Below are 24924 nucleotides of genomic sequence, written 5' to 3'. Positions count from 1 at the left end.
TGAAACTCAAGGGCATAAAATAACAGTGCATCTTTGATGCAATCATTTTTTAATAGCAAAGATCCAGGTGAAATCAGCAGCAACATGCTAAAGTCTCAGCTTGAGATTCAGGAAACATCTTGGAAATTGGGCACTTTGCCCAGAAGAGCAGTAGCAAACACAGAAGTGTGCAGATCACATATCAGGGAATTGCTTATTGGCAGTACCATACCTGTATATTGAAGCAAGAGCTGCGGAGCTTTATATTTCTAGTTCAACAAATACAACTAATCCGTTGGAATAAATATAACCTGAAACTGTACCCCAACTCACAGTTCCCACTGTTACTTTATGTGATTTTGTAAGCACTCTGTGATCTTTGTAAATAAATGTAGGAAGCACTGGTACCCAAAGCAACACAATTTTCCCAATTCATAGTAGCTCTTAGTGTGCCTAACAATTTTGTCAACAAAAAGTTGTTATAGATTAATAGATTAGTAATAACTGTCCACACAAATGATTTTTTAGAACGTAAGATTAGGTGCTACCAAGGAAATAACTGATCTTGAATTAGGGTTTGGCAAGCAAAAATAAGGATAAAAACCTAGAATTGATGGTGTGTGAACTCTTTAACTAAAAACCATCCACTTTTGCTTTATATGAAACACAATGCATGTCCCACAATTCTTATCTTCATTATTGCATTCTCCCAGCCTTTCTCCTTTAGCCCTACATATAGCAAGCAGGCATAAAACATTTGCATGACTGCCCACCTCAACATCATCCAAGTAGCATTGCTATCCTTCAATTTGCAGTATTATCCTACTTTACGCTTAAATGTTACATACACTGAATTAAAGGAATAGTGTCACTACAGGGCACGAAGTGTAGAATGCATAATAAGAACAGATTGACAGGATACAATGTCTTACTCTTCTGCTTGAATAGAGTCTGCAGGAGCTACATAATTGCTTGGGATGTAGCCTGTTTTTCCGGTAGCAATGGATCTTGCTTCCCACCAGTCTCCTTCCCTGCAATGAAACATCAGTTATCTCTTCCACATATAAATAATACATCATTCCCTAGCACCTATAACATCCTCACATATGAAAGACAGGTTAAATTTAGGTAATGTGTTATTTTAATTATGAAAGCATCTAAAATAGTTTGTGCTGCATCTAAATATATTTTTCTTTTCACTGTAAGCAACACGAGTGCCTCTTAGTGGAAGTTTGAATAGTAAAGGTTTGGGTTTTGCAGAACGCAAACCTACAACAAAACATTTTATGGCAGAGATGTGTAAATAAACTTCCCAGTTCTCTAGTCTTCATCTGCCTCTCCCAGATCATTCTGCCTGTGTGCTGACAGTGAGCAATAAAGGAAGCAGGAAGTCAGCTAATAAAATTAGAGAACCGGACGAATGAAAGCTGCTACATGTATGAATTAGAACTATTACCACAGCCAAAAGCTGCACGTAAAGAAATCTGCAGGGTGAACAAATTACTTCCTTTTCACTAGACTTCCAGAAATCAGGCTGTAATACTGTTAATGCTGCTGCAATTGAACTAGAACATCAAACTACTAATAAACTATCTGAGCACGGATTTACTGTGGAGGCCAGCTAGATGCACTTCCACGGTGAGATGTCCCTGCCTACAGGCAGTGCACTCACCTCCAGCATTTGCCAGTGCAGCGCTGCTGGCTGCACCCACCTCCCCATGAGATATGGAAACCTGTCAGAGAGAATCTGCAACGTGCAGAGCCTTGGATGGGACAGTATGTGTCTCCACCTCTGCTGCCTTGCTGGAGCAGGGAGTGGAAGGATGCCACCCAACCAACTGAGCACGAGAGGCTTAGAGCTGTCCCAGTCACTACAGTTCTATATCTGCACCCAAACCATGAGCTCAGCCTGAAGGTTATTGTCTTACCAGTATCAATATTTTAACCCCATGCTTGTTGAACATTGCATGCATTCAAGAAAAAGAAAAAAAATAAAAATCTACTCTTCACTGAAATAAGATACACAGATTTCAAGAAGAGTTGAGGATCTATTTATTGCCAACAACAACCAAGTGAAGTCTGTGAATGAGAACACTTACGTGTTATTTATTATCTGGAACCGTTCACCTTTCTTAAATGAAAGGTCATCTGTAGTTCTAGCTTCATAATCATATAAGGCCACAAATACAGTAACACCACCTTAGGAGAAAGAAAAAAACCCCATATGATATAGCAGTAACATTGCAACACTTGATTTAAGGACTTGTCTGTGAAACAACTCATCAGTTTTGATTTGGAAGCAACTAAACACTCTGGGTTGCCTCTCATTTTGGAAGCTGGATCAACAATCAGCTCATTTCTTAAGACAGCGGAAAACCTATAAACAGATACCCTAAAAATATGCTTCCACACCACAAAAGATAGCTAGATACGTCACTGGAAGTACATTAATAATTAGAGCACTTATATACAGAAACCTGCACAACATATCAGCAGTAAAAAAAAATAAATAATCTAGCTTCTTTATTAAGCTAGCTTCTTGTTAAGAGATGCAATTCTAGAAGATCCTACAGCACCACAACAGTAAACAATCAGAAGTAGTTTCCTGTTGAACTTAGCTATAAATAACTGATGTGTTCCCAACTTTCTGAGGTTATACATCAAGATCTACTCAAGGAACTGGACCAGAAATAAAAGTATTCTGTTGGGGACAAAGACATTTCTCTGCTTTAGGACTAGTGATTTTCTTAATTCCATCAAGTCTCCCCACCAGTGAAGCAGACCCTTGCTGAGGATGATCCATCAGGGCATTATTCTAGAGAACAAGGACTGAGATACGTCACAGGACGAGCAGCTGCACTCCACCAGCCCTAAGGAATTTGCCTCCCCATCCCACTTCTGGTATAGGGCATGTTGTTGAACATGTCCCACAAACACGATACTCGTGTGACAGATGGATGGTAGGGAGGCTCCTATACTTACAGTAGGAAAACTTTTTCTATACTTAAAAGAACTAATGTATAAAACTGGGCTAAAAGAGAAAGAGGGAAAGGAGAACAGGCTATATGAAATGTGCAAGCTACGAGCAAAAATAAAAAACTATGCACCATAACTAGGAGAAAGTTAAAATAGAAAACTGCAGATGGGCAATTCAGAAGGACTTTTTAAGCTCTAGAAATGCCATTTCACAGTCTAATGGACATTCAGGAAGCCTAATCATAGTCCAAGCAATAACTTATTTTTAAATGTATACTCTTACATCTCTAACATCATCATAACATAACATATGTACCAGGATATACATGGAAGACCACCAACAGAAACATGTTGCGTCTAATTTTAGATCTTATACTTAACACAACAGTGATCAGAAAGGAAAAAATGCAACAGGTATTGTCTACATCTAATATTCTTTTGCAATGTATACTTTCTGATGTAACAGCTCCTAATCACTTAAATATTTTCATTTGATTTAGGCTTCCTGTGATTACAGTCTCTCAGCAGGCCTCAGATGGAAATGAATTTACAGTTCCTCTAGGAAAAACAGAACAAAAAATCCCCACAGGAGGTTAAAGTAATTGAGGTTTTCTTTCTGAAGTGTGATTTATGAACTGAAAATGAATTAGAATATTCCCTAGAAGTTAACAGTTCCTAATCTAAGTTAAAAATCAACACAGTTCTACCAATTTTTGCCTGCATAACTATGTTACTGCATTATTTTGATGACAAAACCCGCTACATGGAGCAAGAAAATTGTGGGGATACATACCGTATTCGCACAAACAGAAACCAAATGTTACAGAAATAAACCATCCCCAGAGTTCTTCAGCAGATGAAGAAAATCAATACTCTCAAGTCACAATATCACAAGTTTTTAACTGCATATAAAGAAACTGGGAGACTCCAAGAACTTCAAAATAAACTGTACATCTAGAAAGATACTAATGTGGGAACAAGAGAAAGATTAATTCCTCTAGACAGTGTAGCACTAGTCAAAGTAATGGATTCAAATGTAAACCATGCAATAAAAGAATTATCAGTAATTATCAAAATTTATGTACTCTTAATTATTTTTAAAGAAAGAACTGTAAAAGCTAACATATAATCCTTGGAAAGTTTTGATTTCAGCAATTCAGCTACCATAAACCCTCTTTTTATTCTCACTCACAAATGTTATTTATTTCATAGCAAACGATAACAAAATACTTAAGGAGAACAGCATCAGCACAGAATGTTTTAAACAAACAGATACTGCTCAAATGATTTTTGAAGTCTCTTGCAGCTGTTTACTTTGTGAATCACTCCAAGGTGATCTTGTTTAGCTATTTGTGGTCATAATACTTCCCTTAAAGTTTATTCTTTCATTAGGTCAGTATTCCCATCCTCTAAACAACGACTGATTTTGGAGAGAAGACTTTACTTTCTTGTTCAGCATGAGGATTACAGAGCACTAGTGCTTACACTGCTTCATGGAAGGCAAGAACAGCAGTCCATTTTTCTGTTTTGATTTTCAGTAATAGTCTATGAATTCCAAGTATCTGATGACTGAGGATGTGTAATACAGGAGCAGTGTGACTAACTCAGATTTTTTTTTTTTTCTCCTTTCTGCTCTAGAGGAATAAAAGATGGCTCCACTCTTCCCAGCCTCACTACAGGCCATAATGACAACCATATCATCCCCTTGTCAGACATCACTGATGGACTGGGTAAGTACTACTGACACTTATGTCCTGTTTGACAAGCCCATCTATTCTCCTCTCTTGCAAAACAAAGGGCCACAGAATGCGATCCAGTGTTCTATTTGTCACAGATAGAAAAAGTTTAGAGCCAGAAGAAGTTTTTCATCTTATACATTCACAAAAACATCCAATTTTGACTGATCTGAAAATTGGTACTGAATGTACCAGTTGCTGGTGCAATTTTTATTTAAAACAACAACAACAAAACCCCAAAACAACAAAAAAGTATGTGTGTTTGTGGATGGGCTGGTTTTACAAAATGAGGACAAATTATTACATACGCAGTATCATTTTACTTGATTGCAAAATGATGGGGGCGTTCACCCAAATCAGTTTGCCTGGTGATAACTGAATCCACACTGATGAGATATTAGACTATCTTTTCATGAGAAATCTCTCCTGTTGACTCTGGTCCAAGATATAACATGCTTAACTACCAGCAGGAACAGGGACAGGCAAGAGAAATTCCCTTCCGGTCTCTGCAGCAAAGGATTTGTGGTACCTGCGGGGGGCCTACATCCCTGATGTCTGGTAATGCCCAGGAGTGCCTGCATGCACTGCTGGAGGTTCCCACGTGAACAAAGAATCAGATCTACTAAGAAGAAATACACAGAGTTTCTTGGAAGAGATGAAGATTTGTTTAAGCACGATAAACTTTTTTTAGTGGAGCTAAGGAATAAAAAGAAAAGCTGCCCTTATTTCATTTCTCCATATGTTCATCCAAAACAGGGATTCAGAGCTGGCTCAAAAATTTTGAGATAGGATAGATGCTCATTTTAATTGTTTGGTTTTTAATGAATTCCCAGAAAGGGAATATGAGGTGATCATTACCCAACAATTCATATTTGGTTTTCTGAATTGCTTAATGTCAAGGCCACAGTGAGTTTTCATGGATCTCAAATTTCTTGTGTTTAAAAGATTTTTAAATGCCACTGTAATGAAGCAAATATTTAAGCACTGTATTTGTGCTAATATTAGAGGTTTGTGGAAAGACTAGAAATAGACTAATAAGGAATTATTCACCGTGTTTTGTGAAGTGTCTGTGCAAAGCTTCTAGAATAAATTACTCTTTCCTTTCTTTCTCAAAAAAGAAAGAATTACGGCTTCCTCTCAAAAATACCCAGCAAAACTAAGTGAACTACTGAGATTAGCCATGTGCACAAAATCAATGTGTATGTAATGAAGTTTTAAATTTTCATATAAAGGTGGGTTTATAACATAAAATGTGTGTATTGCTTTAAAATGCTCTATCTTCAGAGACTATATCTCAGCGCCTAGTAAATTCTATTTTTACATTTTCAACTTTGGTTTTAATATGACCAACAACAATCAGAATTTTGCTGTTTTGTTTCACACATATTGTTCACATAGTAAAGTACACAGAATATACTGCATATCCTGTTTAGCTTTATAAATGAACAGATTCAATGTTGCATTAATATAAGTAACTTATAGGTAATCAAATAAGTCTGAAAAACAGTTTAAACTATACATTTCCTGAATTTGAAGTAGTTTTCATTTTGCACCTCTCTCTGAAAGTTTAAAGCCATTACCCCATGTGCATCCCTTCAATAGCTTAGAACTTCTACCACAATTTTATCAACTATTCCCATTACTGCCTGTCATGGTTTAACCCCAGCTGGCAACTAAACACCACGCAGCCGCTCACTTACTCCCCCCCACCCAGTGGGATGGAGGAAAGAATCAGAAGGAAAAAGGTAAAACTCGTGGGTTGAGATAAGAACAGTTTAATAGAACAGAAAGGAAGAAACTAATAATGATAATAACAACAACAATAATAAAATGACAATAATAATAATAAAAGAATTGGAATACACAAAACAAGTGATGCACAATGCAATTGCTCACCACTCGCCGACAGATGGCCAGTTAGTTCCTGAGCAGTGATCCCCCCCAGTTTATAAACTGGACATGATGTCACATGGTATGGAATACCCCTTAGGCCAGTTTGGGTCCGCTGTCTGGGCTGTGTCCCCTCCCAACTTCTTGTGCCCCTCCAGCCTTCTTGCTGGCTGGGCATGAGAAGCTCAAAAATCCTTGACTTAGTCTAAACACTACTCAGCAACAACCAAAACCATCAGTATGTTATCAACATTCTTCTCATACTGAGCCCAAAACATAACACTATACCAGCTACTAGAAAGAAAATTAACTCTATCCCAGCCACAACCAGGACACTGCCTTTAATAAGTCTTAAATTTCTCTGTGCTGTGATCCTACCCCCTGCCCACAAAACCAAAAGCCGAAACACCCAACACCCAAGCCCCAGTCACTAGTGAATATGGGCTGAATTATTATCTGAGCAATAAACATATTAGAAATCAGAAATCCCTAAAAGGCAATTTATTTTAAATTTGCAATTTATTTCTGTGTGGCAAGGGGTATAGTATTTTTTTTTATATGGTTGTCAAGCTTTACTACTACTACTACTACTACTAACAGCAGCAGCATCTTATGTAACACTCACCTGTTAAAGTACTAGGATATGGACTTGGCACAGCTGAAAATGAAGATGATGCTCCTCCAAAGGGTGTCATTCCTGAGGGCCCTCCAAAAGGAGTCATGGAATGACTATTAAAATTAACTGCTGATCCCTTTATTGACGGTGACTGTGTTGCTTGGCTGGAGTCTGATCCATAATGGCTGACGTGGGAAATAACAGGTTCTGGAGTATTATCAGTTCTGTATTTCATGGCTGGACCTTTATCTTCTTTGCTTTTAATGCACCCCATGGTCGCTTCTGTGAGAATGAGGGGAAAAAATAAGTTCATCTCCATGTTCCGTCTTTTGATAGTTAACACAGAAGATTCCCCAAACGTTGCTGAAAATGTTGATTTATTACTGGTTGAAAAAACCAAAACAACTCCAAGCAATTGCTCCCATGTGCAGTTTATAAACTCTGATGAAAAACTGCTCTGAAATAAAATCTAAGTCATTCCTAGACTAGAGAGGACATAATTATTTTCCCTTACAACAACACATACTAACAGCACATTTGGATTATTCTTCATCCCAGTTCCTTGGTGGACTGTAAATGGTAAAAAAGAAGAAGAAAAAAAAGAAAAAAAAAAAGAGGGAGTCAGGCAACAGGCAAGGAAAAGACACTGAAGACTTCTATAGCAGGATGGAAGGGGAAACAAAGGTGACAAATCCTGAGTCAATTGTATGAAAAAAATCCAAAGCAATTACACAAAGAAAATGAGTAGAGCATTCCTGCTTTCTTTTCTAAGCACCTGTGCAATAAGGTCATGACCTGGTGATGGTATTACAAATAATATCTTTAAAGACGTAGAGAAGTTTTCATCCATTGCCAGCCCCCAAAATACAACTCACAAACGAACCTGGCATATTCATGGCCACAGGATAGGGTTAAACTCTAAAGTCTAACTAGAGCTAGAAAAAAATTTAGGAGAGTAATTACAACATCTGTAGTGGTTTAGAAACTGAACTGTGCCCAGACAGGTTACAATCTATAGCCCTGATGGCCCAAGATTGCCACCAGCTCCCACTACAGGCAGACTGTGCCAGAGCTGTTTACTAGGGGGACACTATTACCCCCTGATGGAGGCAACCAGAGAGGAGACGTGTCATCAACAATTAAAATGACTGCGTCTTAAGAAGTCACCATCTGCCATTTATCAGGTGGTGACAACTGATAGCAGGCCTTTTCTGGCTTACCCTGGTGGGGAAACAAATCAGGAAGAAAACAGGAGTCTCTATTAGATGCAGCACTAGTCTGGCATGAAAATTCCTGTATTCTTGGGGGGGGGGGGGGGGAAGTTTAAAAATCTACTTTAACTTCAAAAGTAGAAACCTCCACAGAAATAGGGAACCAGTTAAAAAAAAATAAACAGCAGCAGTCTGAAAGCATTAAAAATACATCTTTTGATAACTAGAACAAGATTTTCATGGACTGTAACTAACAATTAGGGAAACACAGTGTTTCCCATTGTGTGCCTATCTATTTATTTCCTTTTCAGTTCTCCCTAACCTTGTTAACTATTAGAAACAGAAATAGGGAATAAAGTAAATCTTACTAAATAAATGCTGCCTTAATATAGTCACACTGAGAGAAACTAATGCCCTCTGTATAACTAACCATTATAATACTAAAGATCCTGTAATTTCCTCAAGAACTCCAGAAGAGTTGCTGCAAAGAAAGTGGTCCATAGCTGGTGGAACACCATATGAAATTTACTGCTCATAAAGATTAAGAACATTCACCCTGTCAATTCAGGCCCTAATGCTGTAATGTAATACAATTACTGGTGCAGAAACAAGCAGCAACAAAGTCAAATGACTGCCTTCTTACAAATCTCTTCGAAGAGTTTTACACAGAATAATGAACCATCACAAAAGCACACCTTAACTTTTTTTTTTTTACTTCTAGTACTATTATTGCCAACTTACTAATTGTGCACAAATGTTAACAGAGCAAGACTCAAACACATGCATGAAGAATGTAGTGTGTCTAAATACTTTACAAAAGATGCCTTACAAGCTACAGTAGAAAAGCCAGTTATTAATTCACAATATAAGTCAACCAAGCAGCCAATCACGTCCTTTTAATTTCTCTACCACTGCAAATAAACATTGTAATTTGAATCACTTTTTTTTGGCCACGTGGCTGCCTATTGTGAATTCTTGCCTTACTTTGAGGCCTATTTCTTTGATTCTCTTTAAAAAACCACAATCAAAGTTTTCTGCTAGCACTGAATAGAAGTCCAATCACCTTTGCAAAAATGTCTTTGCTAATAGCACTGATTCCTTGCCTTCAGCTGAAAGTTAAGCATCACGCATGATTCAAAAGTCCAGCACACTACTTATGTTAATAAAGTAGATTAAAAGGGAAATGCATGGACATTTGTACGATTACATGTTCATCAGAAATATTTATCCTCCCTTATTTGTGGCATTTGGTTAACTTATAACAGGCTGATAAGACTTCAAGATTAAAAAAAAAAAAAAAAAAAAAGGATAAAAACCAATTTACCAAGTCTGGTAAAACTGCTGGATTCTGCCCATGGTATTGCTGATTTGATTAAATGGCCAGTGACAAAGCTACCCTGTACTGCAGTTACAACTGCTATCACCCATACGTGCTCACCCACTTAAACTGTGGTTAGCAGCAAGAAATTACTATTGGTACAGTTCGGTGCCTCAAAAAAAAAAAAAGAGCCCTTATTGAAGACCTGAATTCTTTCTAGAGAAACAAAGTCAGCCTCTCCCTTGCTTCTCCCTTCCCCAGCCACTTCACTGTTAAGGTAATCTTCTTTCAGGGGTTAAAGAGATTAACAACAGAGATTCAATCAGCACTTCAAAGAGAAAGACATTCAGAAACAAGCAGACAAAAATTTAAAAGCTCTACTTTTAGAACTGCATACCCACAAAACAAAATTAAGGAAGTAAACTCGTTGGCTTTAAAAGTCAAAAACATAGGTGGAAATTACTATAAAACACTGTATGCATTTATGAGGAGGAATTAGAGGAATGAGGGGAGGGAAGATGACATAAACCAAGAGTGAGTAGTAGGGAAGGGAAAACTGATTGCTCACCGTATGGTGTGTGTGTGGGGGGGAACCCAATGACCTATTACTGTTTAGTCTTGTAATAAATTACTGGATAAAGAAAAAAAAATCCCTAAGCAGCTGGTATGCAATGTTGGATTTGATTATTCTGGTACTGCATTTGGTATCAAAAATGTATGTAACTGAAATAAATTTACCACTATTTTTATCACCCTTTGTCTGACTAGCAACTATTAAGGAACACATTTCTGTCATAAAATTCATGGAGCTCTTTCTGAGGCACTGAACCCTTTTTAGGAATAGCTACAGATGAGAAGTTCCTGTCTGCTCTGTAGAAGTCCATCTATTTAAAGAAATGTTGGCCTAAGGTATGTTATTCACAAGCCACTGACTTCCCATTAGTTAAATCATTATTTTAGACTAGACTGGTGTCTGAAGCAAACTACTTGAGTAACTTCAGCAGCTTGTTCTTTCTTTGAAACAGTACTCTCCTATTGGTTCTGATCAGCATGCCCATGCGTTTGATGGGGGGGTAAGGAGTCAGCTTGCTGAAGGTCTGTCAGGAAACCCTGTTCAGAAAGGCATGGACTAAAAGCACAGATGTCTTGTTCCACTTTCTAGATGAAACCAATCCTATGTTAGAATGTTTTCAAGAAGAAACAGAAGCTAAAATGATTACTGGAAGGACAGCTGAAGGTTAGCAGGATGCCCACAAAAATCAACAGAAGAATGAGACTCCTCCAGGAAGTAGTCATCAAATGAGATTTTAGTGACATCTAATTTGACTTGGGCTTTTTGGAGAAGTCCCACAAAGGGCAAAAGTTCATTGTCATTCAATACTCTACAAACACCTCAGACAATGACAGAGGACCCTTAATAACCCCTCTGCCAAACAAGAGAGCTCCACGAAAGTCAATACTGCCCTCTTATCTTCCCAATTCCTTTTTACAGCAGAGTGCTGGACTATGAGGAAAGCTTTGCTCAACAACAATTGAAAAGTGGGGTCAGTAAAGCCTTTCGGGGTTTTTTTTCTGCTTTCCTTTCAGAAAGATGACCTACCAGCCCAAGAAAAATGAGTTTTTCCTCAAGAGCCACCATATCCTAGGATACTGACAAACAGTTCCCTTGGGGTGTCTGCGGCCTCATCCATCCAGCCGAGAGAGGTAGGTGTCACAAGGGAACCACTCGTTCATCCAATGCATCTTTGCTCTTTCCAGTTGATAGCTACAGAAGTTATCTACTCATTGGTTCCTTGGGACACAAGGTTCTTGGGAGTGCTTCAAGAAAGGTCTCCTACTGGTGTGGAGAAAGATGCTAGAGCTTTCTTTGAAAGAGGTGATTTTAACGCAGGTGGATAAACTGACAATCTATTACAGCTAGCTGCCTCAGAGCAAAGCAGTCTGCAAATACTCAAAAGGGCTAGATGTTAGCCTCTGAAACCCTGAAGACCAAAAGCTGGGAGAGCCTCACATTTGTTTCACTTGCTGTAATGAACTTGATAACAAAACCCATTCACTAGAAAAAACCAAGAAAAATTAGTTTTCTCTTGGGGCCAACTGGAGGTACTCTTCTGATCTTGCACTTCTGTTATGATACAGCATATCCCCAAGTGCCTTCTGGAGACTTTGTCATGATGTAAGACCAGCTGCACATAGCTGTTCTGATGTACCACAAAGGGAAAGACACTCTAGGGAGTTGTTCTCTTTTCAACCGCTAGACTAAACCAGGTACTAAAACCGTACAAGAACTAAAGGGTAGAGCAAAAGAAAAATCACTAAGGGGAAGAGCGGGTTGCAACGCTTCTTTTTTCCATTCCTTTTGGTTACTGAATTTCAGTTCATACAGCCAAAACCAGCACATAACTCATTTTTCACTAAGAAAAAAGAGTCAAGTTAGAAGAACAAGCAAGTCAAATCTCTTTCCAGAAGGATAAAATAAGACTGCAAATATCCTCCTGCCTAAAAACAACAACAAAAAAACGCTGAAAAACACCCCCCCCCCCGCCCCCCCGCTACATAACATAAAAAAGAATTTCATTTCAGGTTCACAAATTGCTAATAAAAAGACAAAAAAACCCACTGAAGACTTCCACTGCTACTCTACCTTCACTACTCAGTGTTAGCAAAAAAATAAATTTTTTCTGTCAAGAAAAAATGTCTTACAAAAAGGTCCTCTTTCATTGAAAGTCATGATTTAAAGTTATTAAAATTTCATGCAATTGATGAAGATAGGATATTCTGTGGAAAGTTCGCTAATGGATCCATTAGCTGACAGCTGACTATTTCCTCAAAAATGTGCAGAGCTGACTCCATATGTCACTGGAGATGTGCAACCTATACTGGCTTTTCATACATTAGGCAAACAATACAGAGCATCTGCCAAACAGCTGGTTTCAGCTGAAGGTATTGAAAACTCATTTATTAGAAGTGACACAGGCTGAAACAAATGGAGATAACCAGAAAAGAGGCTAACAACTCCTCTGGCCAATACTATAACATCCAACTAATTCAGTCCACCTTTAACAGGTCACTGCTTTGGTATGAAAATATAGGTGGGCTTTCTTGTCTACAAAGCAACCCACCATGTTTGTAAAGGAAAATAATAGTAGATGCAATTTTTTAAAAATTATGCAGTTTTTATCATATGATATATTTTATCTTTTATGAGCTGTCATAAATTGCAGAGTTTGCTTACTTTACCACGAACAACTCATGGCATTTTAAAGAATGATGTTCTACTGGATTCAGTTTTATAATTAGCAATAACATTAGTGTAACGAGACCTTAGAAAGTCTGTATCATTACGCATTTAAAGTGCAACTGACATGACCTTGTAATTAATGATCTATTACAGAGCAAAAAGTGAAGATAAAGGAAGAAGCATAAAAAAAAAAGACACCGAAGCAAGGATTTTGTTTACTAGAATTTCAATGTTTACCATACATCTTCACACAGTTCTACCCAAAAAATAACTACAAAACAGCACTATTAGACCTTAGGTTGCCCATACACTAAAAATATATTTTAAAATAAAGAAACACCCTCTTTATCACTGACCAATGCAATCTGAAATTTTGATCCTAATGTTTCTACAGACCAAATCCTGCTTTTACCATGACTACACAAACATATTCAAGGAAAAATTCTGGGGCTGCTGTGGTAATGCTTTTGATTTCATAGAAGCAGAACAAACCCCAGACTGTTTGCTAATAAAGCTACAGCTAGCAAACCCAACGTAGCAAACAGAGGACTCTGTACAAACAGAGAAAAAACAATGAGTATGAAGTTGCTTTTCTAGTTGGACATTTTGTATTTCAGAGTTAAAAGCTGTTGTAAATATTACACATTGCTGTTCTAGTTCATGTTTTTTTACAGGAACCAGAACCTTAAATTTGCATTAAATTAACAATTGAGACTGATCATTCTACTGTAGGAGCTAGTTACCTGGCTGACAAGATCATTACAACAACTGTACTCTGAAGAAATACCAGATCCCAAAACTACCTGGAAAATGAGGATAAGCAGGAATTGCATAAAAAAGAGTAAAGGCCTTCAATCCTTCATGTCCTTCCATGATTTCTTGACTTTTTTTTTTTTGGAGTGGAAAACAAGAATTTTGATGGAAGTATGCTTCCTCTGAGGTTTGAACAGGTTGGATGTGGGAAACTTGCTCAGATGTATCAGACTTTGGACATCGTACCTATAAAGGAGACTGAGGATTTCCAGTCCTCCAGTTTGAATTGTCCCAGACAAAGGCTTCCCTCCTGAAGAAACACCTACTGTCAGTTTTGGAACTAACAGGTAGGAGATGGAGCTGCCCCAGCAGGCAGAACAACCCTCTTACCACACCAGGCCCTACTATCCGACTACAATGTCCCATTGGATGCCAGGTTACAAAGTTGAAGGAGAAATTAACTACTGCAACAAGTTCTAACAAAAAAAGTGGAATTAAGGATTATCAGTGAGGCAAAGTCAGGAGAGATGTGAGCACTCCATTTTGCCTCTCAGTCACATCTCCCTTTTATCTGGACCAAACATGTAGGATCTCCTCCCACTCACTCTGTATTTGGACAGCTGAATCTGGAGAGGCGGTCTTTAAAATGAAAGACAGGGAAAGGCTGCAGGAGCATATTGGAGACAATGATCATGTCATGGATGATGTGTGGCTGGCTCTGCAAAATACACACTCATAAAATTGTGTGTGTTTATAACCAGAGTTTCACATATGCTATCTGAGATAGTGCAGGTTTCCTTTGACCAGATGTTGTATGCAAACATAGCAAAAGGTGGCTTTTCCAATTAGACTAGTAAGTGGTCAGGAAAGACAGCCTAGAGGCGGAAGAAAGCAAGCCTACTGTAATTTTAAAGACTTTTCTAATCGAAGATCTAGTTCAGTATCCTGTCTTCAGTAGTCTCTGTCTCCTTTGTCTCTAACAAGGAGAACTTCCTTCACCATGGGCCTGGGCAGGGACTCTGACAGCAAATAGGGTTGCCCCTTTGCAGAATGAGTAACCAGCAGGAGACACCTTGGAAGATGAAAGAAGCAAGATGAGCACAGACTGCTCCAGCCTCCACCAATCTGTAGCTCAGAAAGTCCACAGTCAGACAGAGACTAAGGACTCAGCCACATGAGAAAAGTCCTACAGGTGGACCTAGCTTATGAATTTAAACTAATGTAGTTATTGTTGATGCAACATCTGCACGGGATTTGCATTCCAGTCTGAGTATGTCTTGACTTGAATTGTTTTATGCTGCCTGGTTTAAGTTAGAATAATCGTATCTAAGAAAATAAAAAGTTATTACTATAATGATACAGATTTAAACATTGTAACTTTCTGTTCTAGACAAGGCTTCTGAAAACCCACAGGAGGTGAGTGTTGTAGCCAAGACCTGGACTGAGATCTTCCAAGTGCGACTGTAGTGGTCTGACTTCTAGTCTGATACACCTGAGCAAGCCTTCCTCATCAAAGCTGTTCAAGCACCTGAAAAAACACACATCCATCATCAACCTCCTTGTCTTCTGGTTGCTCACATGAGCAGTCTCCACTTCAGCTGGAAGCTGCCTACCCCCTGTGCAAAGCAACAGAAAGCACAAAAGAAAGAAGATGGAAAAAAACAAACAAAAAAATACCCAACACCGCAAAGCCACCTGCAGTAGGCACAGAGCCTAGCTGGGGGTACCTGACTGACAGCCAGAGGGAGCTGCTTCTAGCTTCCAGAGCAGAGCAAATATGTCAAATTTAAATGTTTAAACTTCATTTTAAAAAACCCTTACCAACTGCTAAATAGAATTTCCACTTTAAGAAAGTTTGTTTTCAGGATCTATTCTGAATTTTCAGTGAAGTCAGCATATTGTTAACATCCAGAAAGAGGAAAAAATAATTTGTGCTTTTGCACATCCAACAAAACACCTGCCCACAAACCTAAGGCAGGTGATGCAAAATACACGACACTGATGGATTAATTTTCTGTATTCTGGCAGTCAAGATCATAAGGGAGAGATTAACTAAAATATCAGAATTACAAAAGCAATTTTATGTGCTGAAATATATAATACATATACATGAGACCATTTTTTAAATTTAGAGTTACAATGTCTAGCCATACAATTTCAAGCCTTTACCACACAGAGACATTTTATCTGACAGCAGATACCACAGACAAAAGAACCAATATCTTGTCTAGACAGCATTACTGCTGCTGCATTGTCTTGAATGTTTAAGTACACAGTCAATAAATAAATGCAAGCAGAAGAGGACAATTTCTTTTTTTTCAGTGTAATAGCTATTTTTATTAATTTGTAAATAATTACAATTATCTTAAAAACTAGAAGTCTGATATATTCAAGAAGTCTGGCCAAAAGATTGTTTCAGATTATAGTAAAATGCATGTCATACTTTGTCAAAGCTATCTAGCCCATTTCAGACAGGATTTAGAAACCAATTTATAAATACAAAGATTTTGTTTTCATCAAATCCTATTTGGAAAACAACAAAACGTATGCCTGGTTTTCACACGTTCAGTTTTCAACCATTCTATTTAAGTATATTATTTCCCCCAAAAATGCCTCCAAAAGTTATTTTAAAAGCAACTTTTAAATATTGTTTAGTAAAGTCACCTAACATTCTGTTTTCTGGGTCTCACAGCAGGAAGCATGCAAACTGCCTTCCCAAGGGACATCTGCATCACAGAAAAAGTAAAGTAAAACTTGCACAGTAGAAGAACAATTTGCAGCATTTTTGTTCTGAAAAATTCTATGAAAATTTAAGAAGTAATTTCTTTCAAAGTTCAACTATGAACTACATATGAAAAATGGACTACAACATTTGCAAGCTCCCCGAAATTCAGAGATACTGAAATTCATATGAATCTATAGTATTTTTCATCTTCTCAGCTGGGCATACAGCTGAAGTGGCAATTAAATTTTAAGATGACAGAGGAATTCAATATCAGCCAGAATCCAGTTTCAACTTCATTTAGTGAACTTAAAAATATGAAGGAAAGGAACAGTCACAGGAACTTAAAAGATGAATCAAAAAAGACCCTGTAATAAATGACTATTATATCCACCCCCATTATAGCACAGGAACACTGCTAGGGAATCTCATGGAACTTTGACATAATTTATTTGGTGTGTGTTTGACACACTGTTACTGTACATTTGCACATACCTGCTTTGTAGAGATGAATTTTCCTAGCTACTGTCTGCCAAATGTCACCCTAAGTTGAAAGCAAATTCTCCTTAATTCTGAATGCTATTTTACCTGAATATAATTGATGATTAGCATGTTAATAAAAAAATCAGTAATTAAAGTATTTAAATCCAATTTCTGACAAAATGTTGCCACTCATTTATTCAAGGGCCATATACCCAGACCTCCTTAAGCAATTACCTGTTTGCTGAACAACAGGAATTTCAAGAAGCCAGCTGGAAAACACCAACCTTTTGACTAAAACAAAAAGTAAAAATATGTATAAATAATTACAACTGTTCTTCATAATTCAATAACTTGTGTTTTCCTTTGTACACAAAAACCAAGTGAAAAGTACAATTAAATTGTAAAGAAATTCAAAATTAAACAAACAAACAAAAAAAGTAAGATGACACCTGCTAAATAACACCTGTATTAAAAGGGAAGAGCTGGATGAAGTTTTAACTAAACAAGAGTTACTACCCTAATAGCTATCATGACTGCTGTTCTATTGCTTTCTATACTGACAGATGTAATACTGTTCATAGGCAAAATGACCAGGAGAAATTACCTTAATTAGCTTGTCAGGCATCTTGCACAATAGAGGCCATAGGGCTGCCCTAAATTAATTTCTCTTTTTAAGGTTTTGAATGTACACACATGTTCAAATTCATTCAAAGTGACCTGTTATGAAAAGTTCACCCACACTGGACAAGTCCTAAATTTTAAACATAGTAATCACTAAAAGTACACGCCTCACGTCCCATCTGAATTTAATGCCAACATCCAGGCAGCGATCTTGTTACACCTTTGCCTTGGAGCCCTACCAGCACCCTGTTTCTGTTCCCTGTGTCAGCAAGCAGATCATGGCTCTCTTTAACCTTCCCCTTGGCAAGACTGATGCAGTCCCACTAGACTCCAGTCTAGCAAGTGCCTTTCCAGTCACTCAACAACCTCATTTTCTCCAAATACCTCCCATTAACAGAGATCACCAGGAACAGACATGGTATTCCAGGTAAGGGATATCTCTTAATCCTTCTTTCACAGAATCACAGAATGGTTTAAGTTGGAAGGGACCTTCACAGATCATCTAGTTCCAGCTCCCATGGCCACAGGCAGGGACATCTTCACTAGATCAGGTTGCTCAAAGTCCCATCTCACCCGACTTGGAACACTTCCAATATTGTGGCAGCCACAACTTCTCTGGGCAACCTCTTCCAGGGTCTTGCTACCCTCATCCTAATAAATTTCTTCCTTATGTCCAATGTAAATCTACCCTCTTTCAGTTTAAACCTGTTACCCCTTATCCTGTCACTACAGGCCCTGGTAAAAAGCCTGTCTCCATCTTTCTTATAAGCCCCCTTTTATATATTGAAAGGCTGCAGTAAGGTCTCCCTGGAGCCTTCTCTTCTCCAGGCTGAACAACCCCAACTCTCTCAGCCTGTCCTCACAGGAGAGGTGTTCCATCCCTCTGATCATTTTTGTGGCCCTCCTCTGGACCCGCTCCAAGAGGCCCATGTCTTCCCTGTGCTGAGGACCCCAGAGCTGGAGGCAGCACTCCAGGTGGGGTCTCACCAGAGAGGAGCAGAGGGGCAGAATCCCCTCCCTCGACCCGCTGGCCACAGTGCTTTGGATGCAGCCCAGGGTATGGTTGGCTTTCTGGGCTGCGAGCGCATGTTGCCGGCTCTTGCCCAGCTTTTCATCCACCAGTGCCCCCAAGTCCTTCTCCACAGGGCTGCTCTCAATCCCTTCATCCCCCACCTTGTATTGATACCGGGGATTGCCCTGACCAAGGTGCAGGACCTTGCACTTGACCTTGTTGAACTTCATGATGTTCACACGGGCCCATCTGAGACTCTAGCACTTATTTTGGCAGCAGCCACTGTCCCTTATCATTCTCAGGTCTTTTTCAGTACTGCTCTAGAACAGAAATTTCCACATCCTGAAAGCATGGCCCACATCCTTTTTGCTACAAGTACGATAATTTGCTGTATTAAATAGGCATGACTCAACTGGATTACTCCAATCATGGAGCTGTGAGACAAATTTGGGGGAAAAAAAAAATGAAAATCTATCACTCCTCTGAAAACAGAGACAACAGGACACAGTAAGAATCTCACCATTACCCTGCCCAGGGATTCTTACAGTTATCTCCAATACTCCATTGCCCTGTTCATCATCTACCCCACAAGCACCTGGCAATATGTTTTGCAACATGCATGGAGCTCAGCCACGCAGTTCTACCTTCCAAGCTCATCTGCTTCTGCAGGAGAAAGACATTTCTGCTGCACCTCAGCAAGCAGACTGCAGAAGGAAAGCATCCACCTTCTTCTGGTCTTGGGAGGCAAAACTGGCTTATTTGTAGATTAGAGTCACTTGTCCTAGGTCAGGGTTGGCTCCTGCAAAGTAGGTATATCCTCTGTCTTCAACGGACAAGTTTTGTTCCAAATGTGGGCATTTTGCTAATGATTTTGTGATCCCGCTACCAAAAAACCCAAACCAAAACAAAACCCACTTTAATTCTTTGCTTTCAAAAGCAAGGTGTTACTTTCCCTCATGTTCATGTTGTTCCACTTCTTAAGGAATCAAAATATTCAACTCTTTCCAGCTCCAGACTAGCAATTAAGGGTGACATGTACGGGTGTACCAAGCCCACAATGATGGCATGTAATGGAAAACCACAGAACGTTCACTTACTATTCCTTGTTGATTTTCCTTTAGACTCATCTTCTGCTGATTTTTCCTCTACCACTTAAAACTGTTGAAAGGGCTTTAAACACAGCTCATAAAAGCCCTTCTGAAAAAGATGTCAAAGACAAACTTTTCCTGAGGGTGTTCTTATTTGATGGAGCGAAACAAAGGAGAACCATCTCAGCATTTCCTGTGATGGGGAGGTTTATCAAAATACAGCTCAAAAAAATGTTCAAGTCTTAAGACATCTTCTAAGGATATGTTAAAGATGACATCAGTTTTCTGTTCATCTTTTTAAAAGGTTTTCCATATTAGGCAATGGGCCTTCCCTCTACTTCAGCATTTTCCAGCTCAGGTTACTCCCTACCATGCAGGCAATACAATCCAAGCATGAACTAGCCAGCAGCACGTAACACATTATTAGTCACTACTCTCCAAAGATGTGCAAAGCGAACACAATTGATAACTTTGATAAGTTAGTCATTGTACAGGATACAAAATAAAACAGGAATAGACAAGAAAACGGTGTGAAGAGGAGACTGAAGAGATGCTACAGCAAATACTGCAGTGCTACCAGTTCTCTTTAAAAGAGAGAATATTAGTAATCAAAGAACAAAGAAAAGAGCAATAGAAAGTAGTTTTGACATATTTCGTGTAGGTAAATACTGTTAACCTACAATAGGGTACACCACAGCACAAAAACATCCTTTGGTTTTTATCAACAGGTTCAGATAACGCTCTTCTAAATAGGTAAGTAAAATGCCTTGGCCATTTTGTGTTCGCAACCACTCTGGCACCTTGTTTTCAGGAGTACACAATGTATACTTAAAGATTCTCTTCAGGCTAAATAACTACTGTTTAGTAGCAAATTTTCTTGTTCCTAACCAGTAAGCAGAACTTTTAGCAATACTCTTTTGACTCCAAAAATATTGCCAGAAGGAAGTACAATTTCCATTTTAATTAAATGTTAATGGTAGAAACATTGAAGGGTAGGGGAAAGATATTAGGGATTCAGCAGAAGACTGCATGTCAAACAACTTATTCCTGAGTAACTTCCATGAGTTATTCAAATTTTGGTCACAGGTCAGAAGGATTTAAGTTATGAGTAATAAAGAAGGAAACAACAAATTAACAATATTTTAAAAGAATTAATGCTGCCCGATAAAAACATTGCAATGACAGAACTTCTCATCTTCAAAAATTAGAAGCATACTTAAAAGAGCTGAAATATGTACCTCGCTGCAGATTTGACAAGCTCCAACTGAAAATGTCAATAAAAGCAAGTATTTATTGAAAACAAATTTAAAAGATACAAACATTTTAAATAATTCTATTTTATCATGTTCCCATAAAACAAAAGAAAGGGAAGAAAGCTTTGTTCCATGTCTCTCCTGGAGAGTGGGGGAGAGGTATTTTAAGTCCTTTTACGTGGTTTTCTTATTCATTTCAGTGTTTTGGTTCTTCTCATACTGATCTAAACCAATGGTTTACAAATATGTAAAAACTCATATTTCTCACTTCTCACAAGCTTAAATAGGAAGCTGTATCTGAGAGAAAGTTAGAGGTGTTCCCTATCCAGCAGAAATGGGATTTCTTTGCTAAGCCTCAAATCTTCTAAACTTAGAAAATTCCTTAAGTCCTCACCGGTTTTATAAACTTAATGCTTCTAAATGTCATCTTTCAAGCAGGAAGCAATGCAGTACTATCATCCCACATCCCACTAACCATCCCAGGTTAGCTTTAAGAATCAATTTTGTATATTTTTAAAGAGTCTTTAGACTAAACATGAAATGAATCTGTTGAAAAACAGGTTCTGCTGTTTGGAGAAATTTGTGGACTGCTTGCTGTCAGAATCCACTGCTATTCACAAAGAATAATACTGATAACCCTGAGGCTGAGCAGAATTAGAAGTAAACACCCGTACCTTCAGCCACTAGCGGAGCGGCATAGTTCACTGGTGACAGGTCTGACAGGTAAGATGTGCACAATACAGCACATAACCCCAAATATACAGTAAGAAGAAAGGAAAAACCAGAAGAGAATAACTTCCTTGGAACAGTCTATAGGGAAGGAATAGGCAGCACTTCATATTCCTACCAAATACTGATTGTAACTCAACATGAAGAAGGGATTTTGTCCTCAAGCAAAGTCCTACCCGGTATCAAGCTAAGAGGTCAGCAATTGCTCCTTATCACACAAACTAACAGGTTTGCATTTTGTGCTCATACAACAGCCAGCATTAAACTGCCAGACTAGGGATGGGGAGAATTATCCAGCCATTCCCAATTGGAAGAGACTACTGGTTTTTTTTATATCCCCTCTTGCAGGGAAGGTACTTTTTTCTAGGAGTGCCTGGCAATTTCTATTTGACAAATCCTCTGCTAGTGTTAAGGGCTGGCGATGTGCTTCATCTGTCCTCATATCTTCCTGTAGCATGTCATAGCTGTGACTTCTGACTTCTACTATTTTAGTTAGAGAGCTGAGAACTGTTTTAGATATGTGTCGGTACAAGTAAGGAGTCCACCTGGTATCTGTACAGCATCCATGTCTCTCAGTTAGGAACCCCAATAACCCTTCAGTTCCAAGATTCCAACCAGTGATCTTCCCTAAGCTCCTAGTGAGGAGCTCCTCTTCACACCATGTTTGTATCTGGTGGAGGAAAATGTTCAAAGAATACAGGTTTCTATGATATACATAACCTGAAATGTTGTTCTAATCCCAAACTACTTTTCTAGAATGTTCAGGCTGACGTAGGAAATAAACAAATACTCACTTTAACGTAAAAAAAACCCAAACCCCAAAAACTTGACAGAGTTTCATCAGCCTTTGCTGTATAACTGAACATAAGTATAATTAATAGGATAGAAAAATAAAAGTGGTACAATAGCAGTGGGATAGTTAATAACTTCTTGGTTTTGATTCAGGTATAAGGATAAAGTCTGATGGCAGGACTTGATCAGTGTGATCAAGAGGATAAAGTTGCCACAAAGTATGACATAAAAAGCAGAGATCCCAAAAGGAAAGAAAGAGGAAAGAACAGGAGATTGCCACTGACAGGAATCAAGACCTATAAACAGGAAAAAAAGAAGGGGGGGGGGAAATGAAGAGTTTTCAAGCATGACAGAGTGAGCAAGCATGGCACAGCATGAAAAGTACTTAAAAAGGATACCAGCCATTCCAAGTGTCTGCTCCAGACAAGCAGAAACAAAAATTAAGGAAGGTATCTGCACTGCCTACCTTCTGGTCCTAAAAATTTGAAGGCTGGATCACCTTACACAGGCTTCCTGTGCAACCAGTGGAAAGGCACAGGCTCCTCTAGAGGAGCAGTGATTTTAAGGACACCTAAACACTTTTTTATTTTTTTCATCCCTAATATTTAACAGAAAGTTTAAAGCAGAAAGAAAATTGTGTTATATGCTCTGCTTTTCTCATTATGCTAGTCCCTGTCACCATCCCCCCACCCCAAAAATCAAACCAGTTAGCAACAAGACTAGTCAGATAGCCTCACACAGCTAGACGCTTAGAAATTAGGCAATGTGAATATACCCTGCTTGTTAAGTTTCAAATCTGCCATAAAACCAGAGAAGCTTCAAACAACACAAAATACGAAACAGGCTACAGAGTGCTGATTTTAAACCTCTGAAACCTAATTCATGGAAGAAAACCTAAGACTTCTACTCAATTGTTGTGCCAGTCAAGCTAGTGTCCTTTCAAATAATTCTGTATTTTAAACTAACGACATTTATATTCAGTAATGGACTTAAGGTGGAATCAATTTTCCAAATTTAGACATCCATCTGGGGGTGAGATGAATCATGCAGTGAAAGTGCTTGTTTCTCTCCACTGACTATAAAGGGAGCCTACAGAACTAGCTCACGTATAGGCAGCCAAAGCTGGCATTCACCAACCTGTCTCCTGACAGCTAATCCTCAAGTTCACATTGCATAGCATGCCTAATGGTCATCTGCTACCACTGAATCAAAAAATTAGGCTAGAAAAGTTTTCTTTCAACAAGGTGAGAAGCAGCACTGCCCTAAATCAGCATCTGGAATTAGCTTAAGTTGTATGTAAACATCAGCAGTCACTATTTTCCCCTTGCACAACAGTTAGAGGTCTGTTCATGGAAAAATAAGTACACATTTCAAATAAAACCCCCACATACCTCACATTTCTGTACAAATCTTAACACCTGTTGACCATGAAAGAACTATTTTAAAATAATGCAACCACATACAGAAAGCTATCCAGAAGCCCATAACTTCATAAAATGATAACGTAAGTGGATGAAAATATATTACTAACTCTACTAATTGCCTAAACTCAGCCTAAACTTTAAGAATGTTTCTACAGAAAGCAGGGACTTAGGATTCAAAAATCAGTGACACAGTAAAGTATACTACTAAATCAAAATAACCTATTAAGACTGAACCAAACAGTAAAAATCTTCTGTGATTTGCACAGCTGCCACCTTAACAAAAGGAACAGGACAGCTCTATTAAATAGCAGCCTCTTGTTTCAAATACTGTGAATCTTCTCAAAGGCAGTTTTTCTGTCTAGCACAATGTCCTCTTAATATTACTTCTCCATTTACAAGTAGAGAGGTCCCTTGATTATTTCAATAGTCACTACAGACATAAAGAAGTATACTTTTATCAATAAACTGGTAACATACAACTGAGAGATACAGGGGCTTAGCATGTCTGGCGGAGGTAAGGGCAATACAAAATCACCACAAAGGAGTCTAAAGGGAGAGCAGAAATAACCAGCCTGCAGACAGCCCAGACCATGCACTTGTTCGATCAATACCCACTCAAAAATGCCTCTTCCTTAAAACACCTCTTTCCCTAAAGGCCCTCTATTGTGTGTGCATGAGAGAAATGTGATTGGAAGTGCATTCATTGCACGACCAAAAAAGTACTACTCAGCAGTAACAGGACAAAATCCTAGGAAGTTAAGCCACCAACTGACATGTACCTGCAGTACTAACCCTGCCCTAAACATCACCCTTGCTTCCTGGAGATTTTATATTTTGGTGGCACATACAAGGTCACACAAAGAGGAGAATACGTAGCTAGTGGCAATAAAACACCTCCCTAAATAGGTTAGTGCCCCATTTGGGGCCAAAGTTTGAATGCTACTGGTAGAAAGGATTCTGGAAAACAAGAAAGAGAAATTAAAAAAAAAAAGGGGGGTGGGGTGGGAGGGCAGGCTTTAGAACAAAGGAACGGCTGTACTGAGCAAGACCTAAAGATCCATGCCCATTCAAATACCCTCT

The 24924-nt window shown here is 38.5% G+C and overlaps 1 protein-coding gene across 2 annotated transcripts in view; it reads right to left on the bottom strand.

Annotated features, from left to right (window-relative positions):
- The window catches only part of YES1 (YES proto-oncogene 1, Src family tyrosine kinase), a 51857-nt gene that overhangs the window by 10119 nt on the left and 16814 nt on the right, over positions 1-24924 (bottom strand). Inside the window, exons 1-4 of one of the 2 annotated variants that reach the window (XM_075023093.1) lie at positions 17160-17180; positions 7207-7479; positions 2079-2178; positions 912-1010 (exon numbers count right to left, since the gene is read on the bottom strand). In XM_075023093.1, the coding sequence (XP_074879194.1) occupies positions 912-1010; positions 2079-2178; positions 7207-7471 (464 nt within the window). In that variant the 5' untranslated portion in view covers positions 7472-7479; positions 17160-17180. Of the gene's footprint in view, positions 1-911; positions 1011-2078; positions 2179-7206; positions 7480-17159; positions 17181-24924 lie in introns of those variants that run through there. The other variant, XM_075023092.1, reaches the window with a different exon arrangement.

Source organism: Buteo buteo, chromosome 3 (genome assembly GCF_964188355.1).
Source record: "Buteo buteo chromosome 3, bButBut1.hap1.1, whole genome shotgun sequence".
In the NCBI taxonomy this organism is placed as follows: Eukaryota; Metazoa; Chordata; class Aves; order Accipitriformes; family Accipitridae; genus Buteo; species Buteo buteo.
This window is presented reverse-complemented; position numbering and strand designations above follow the sequence as displayed.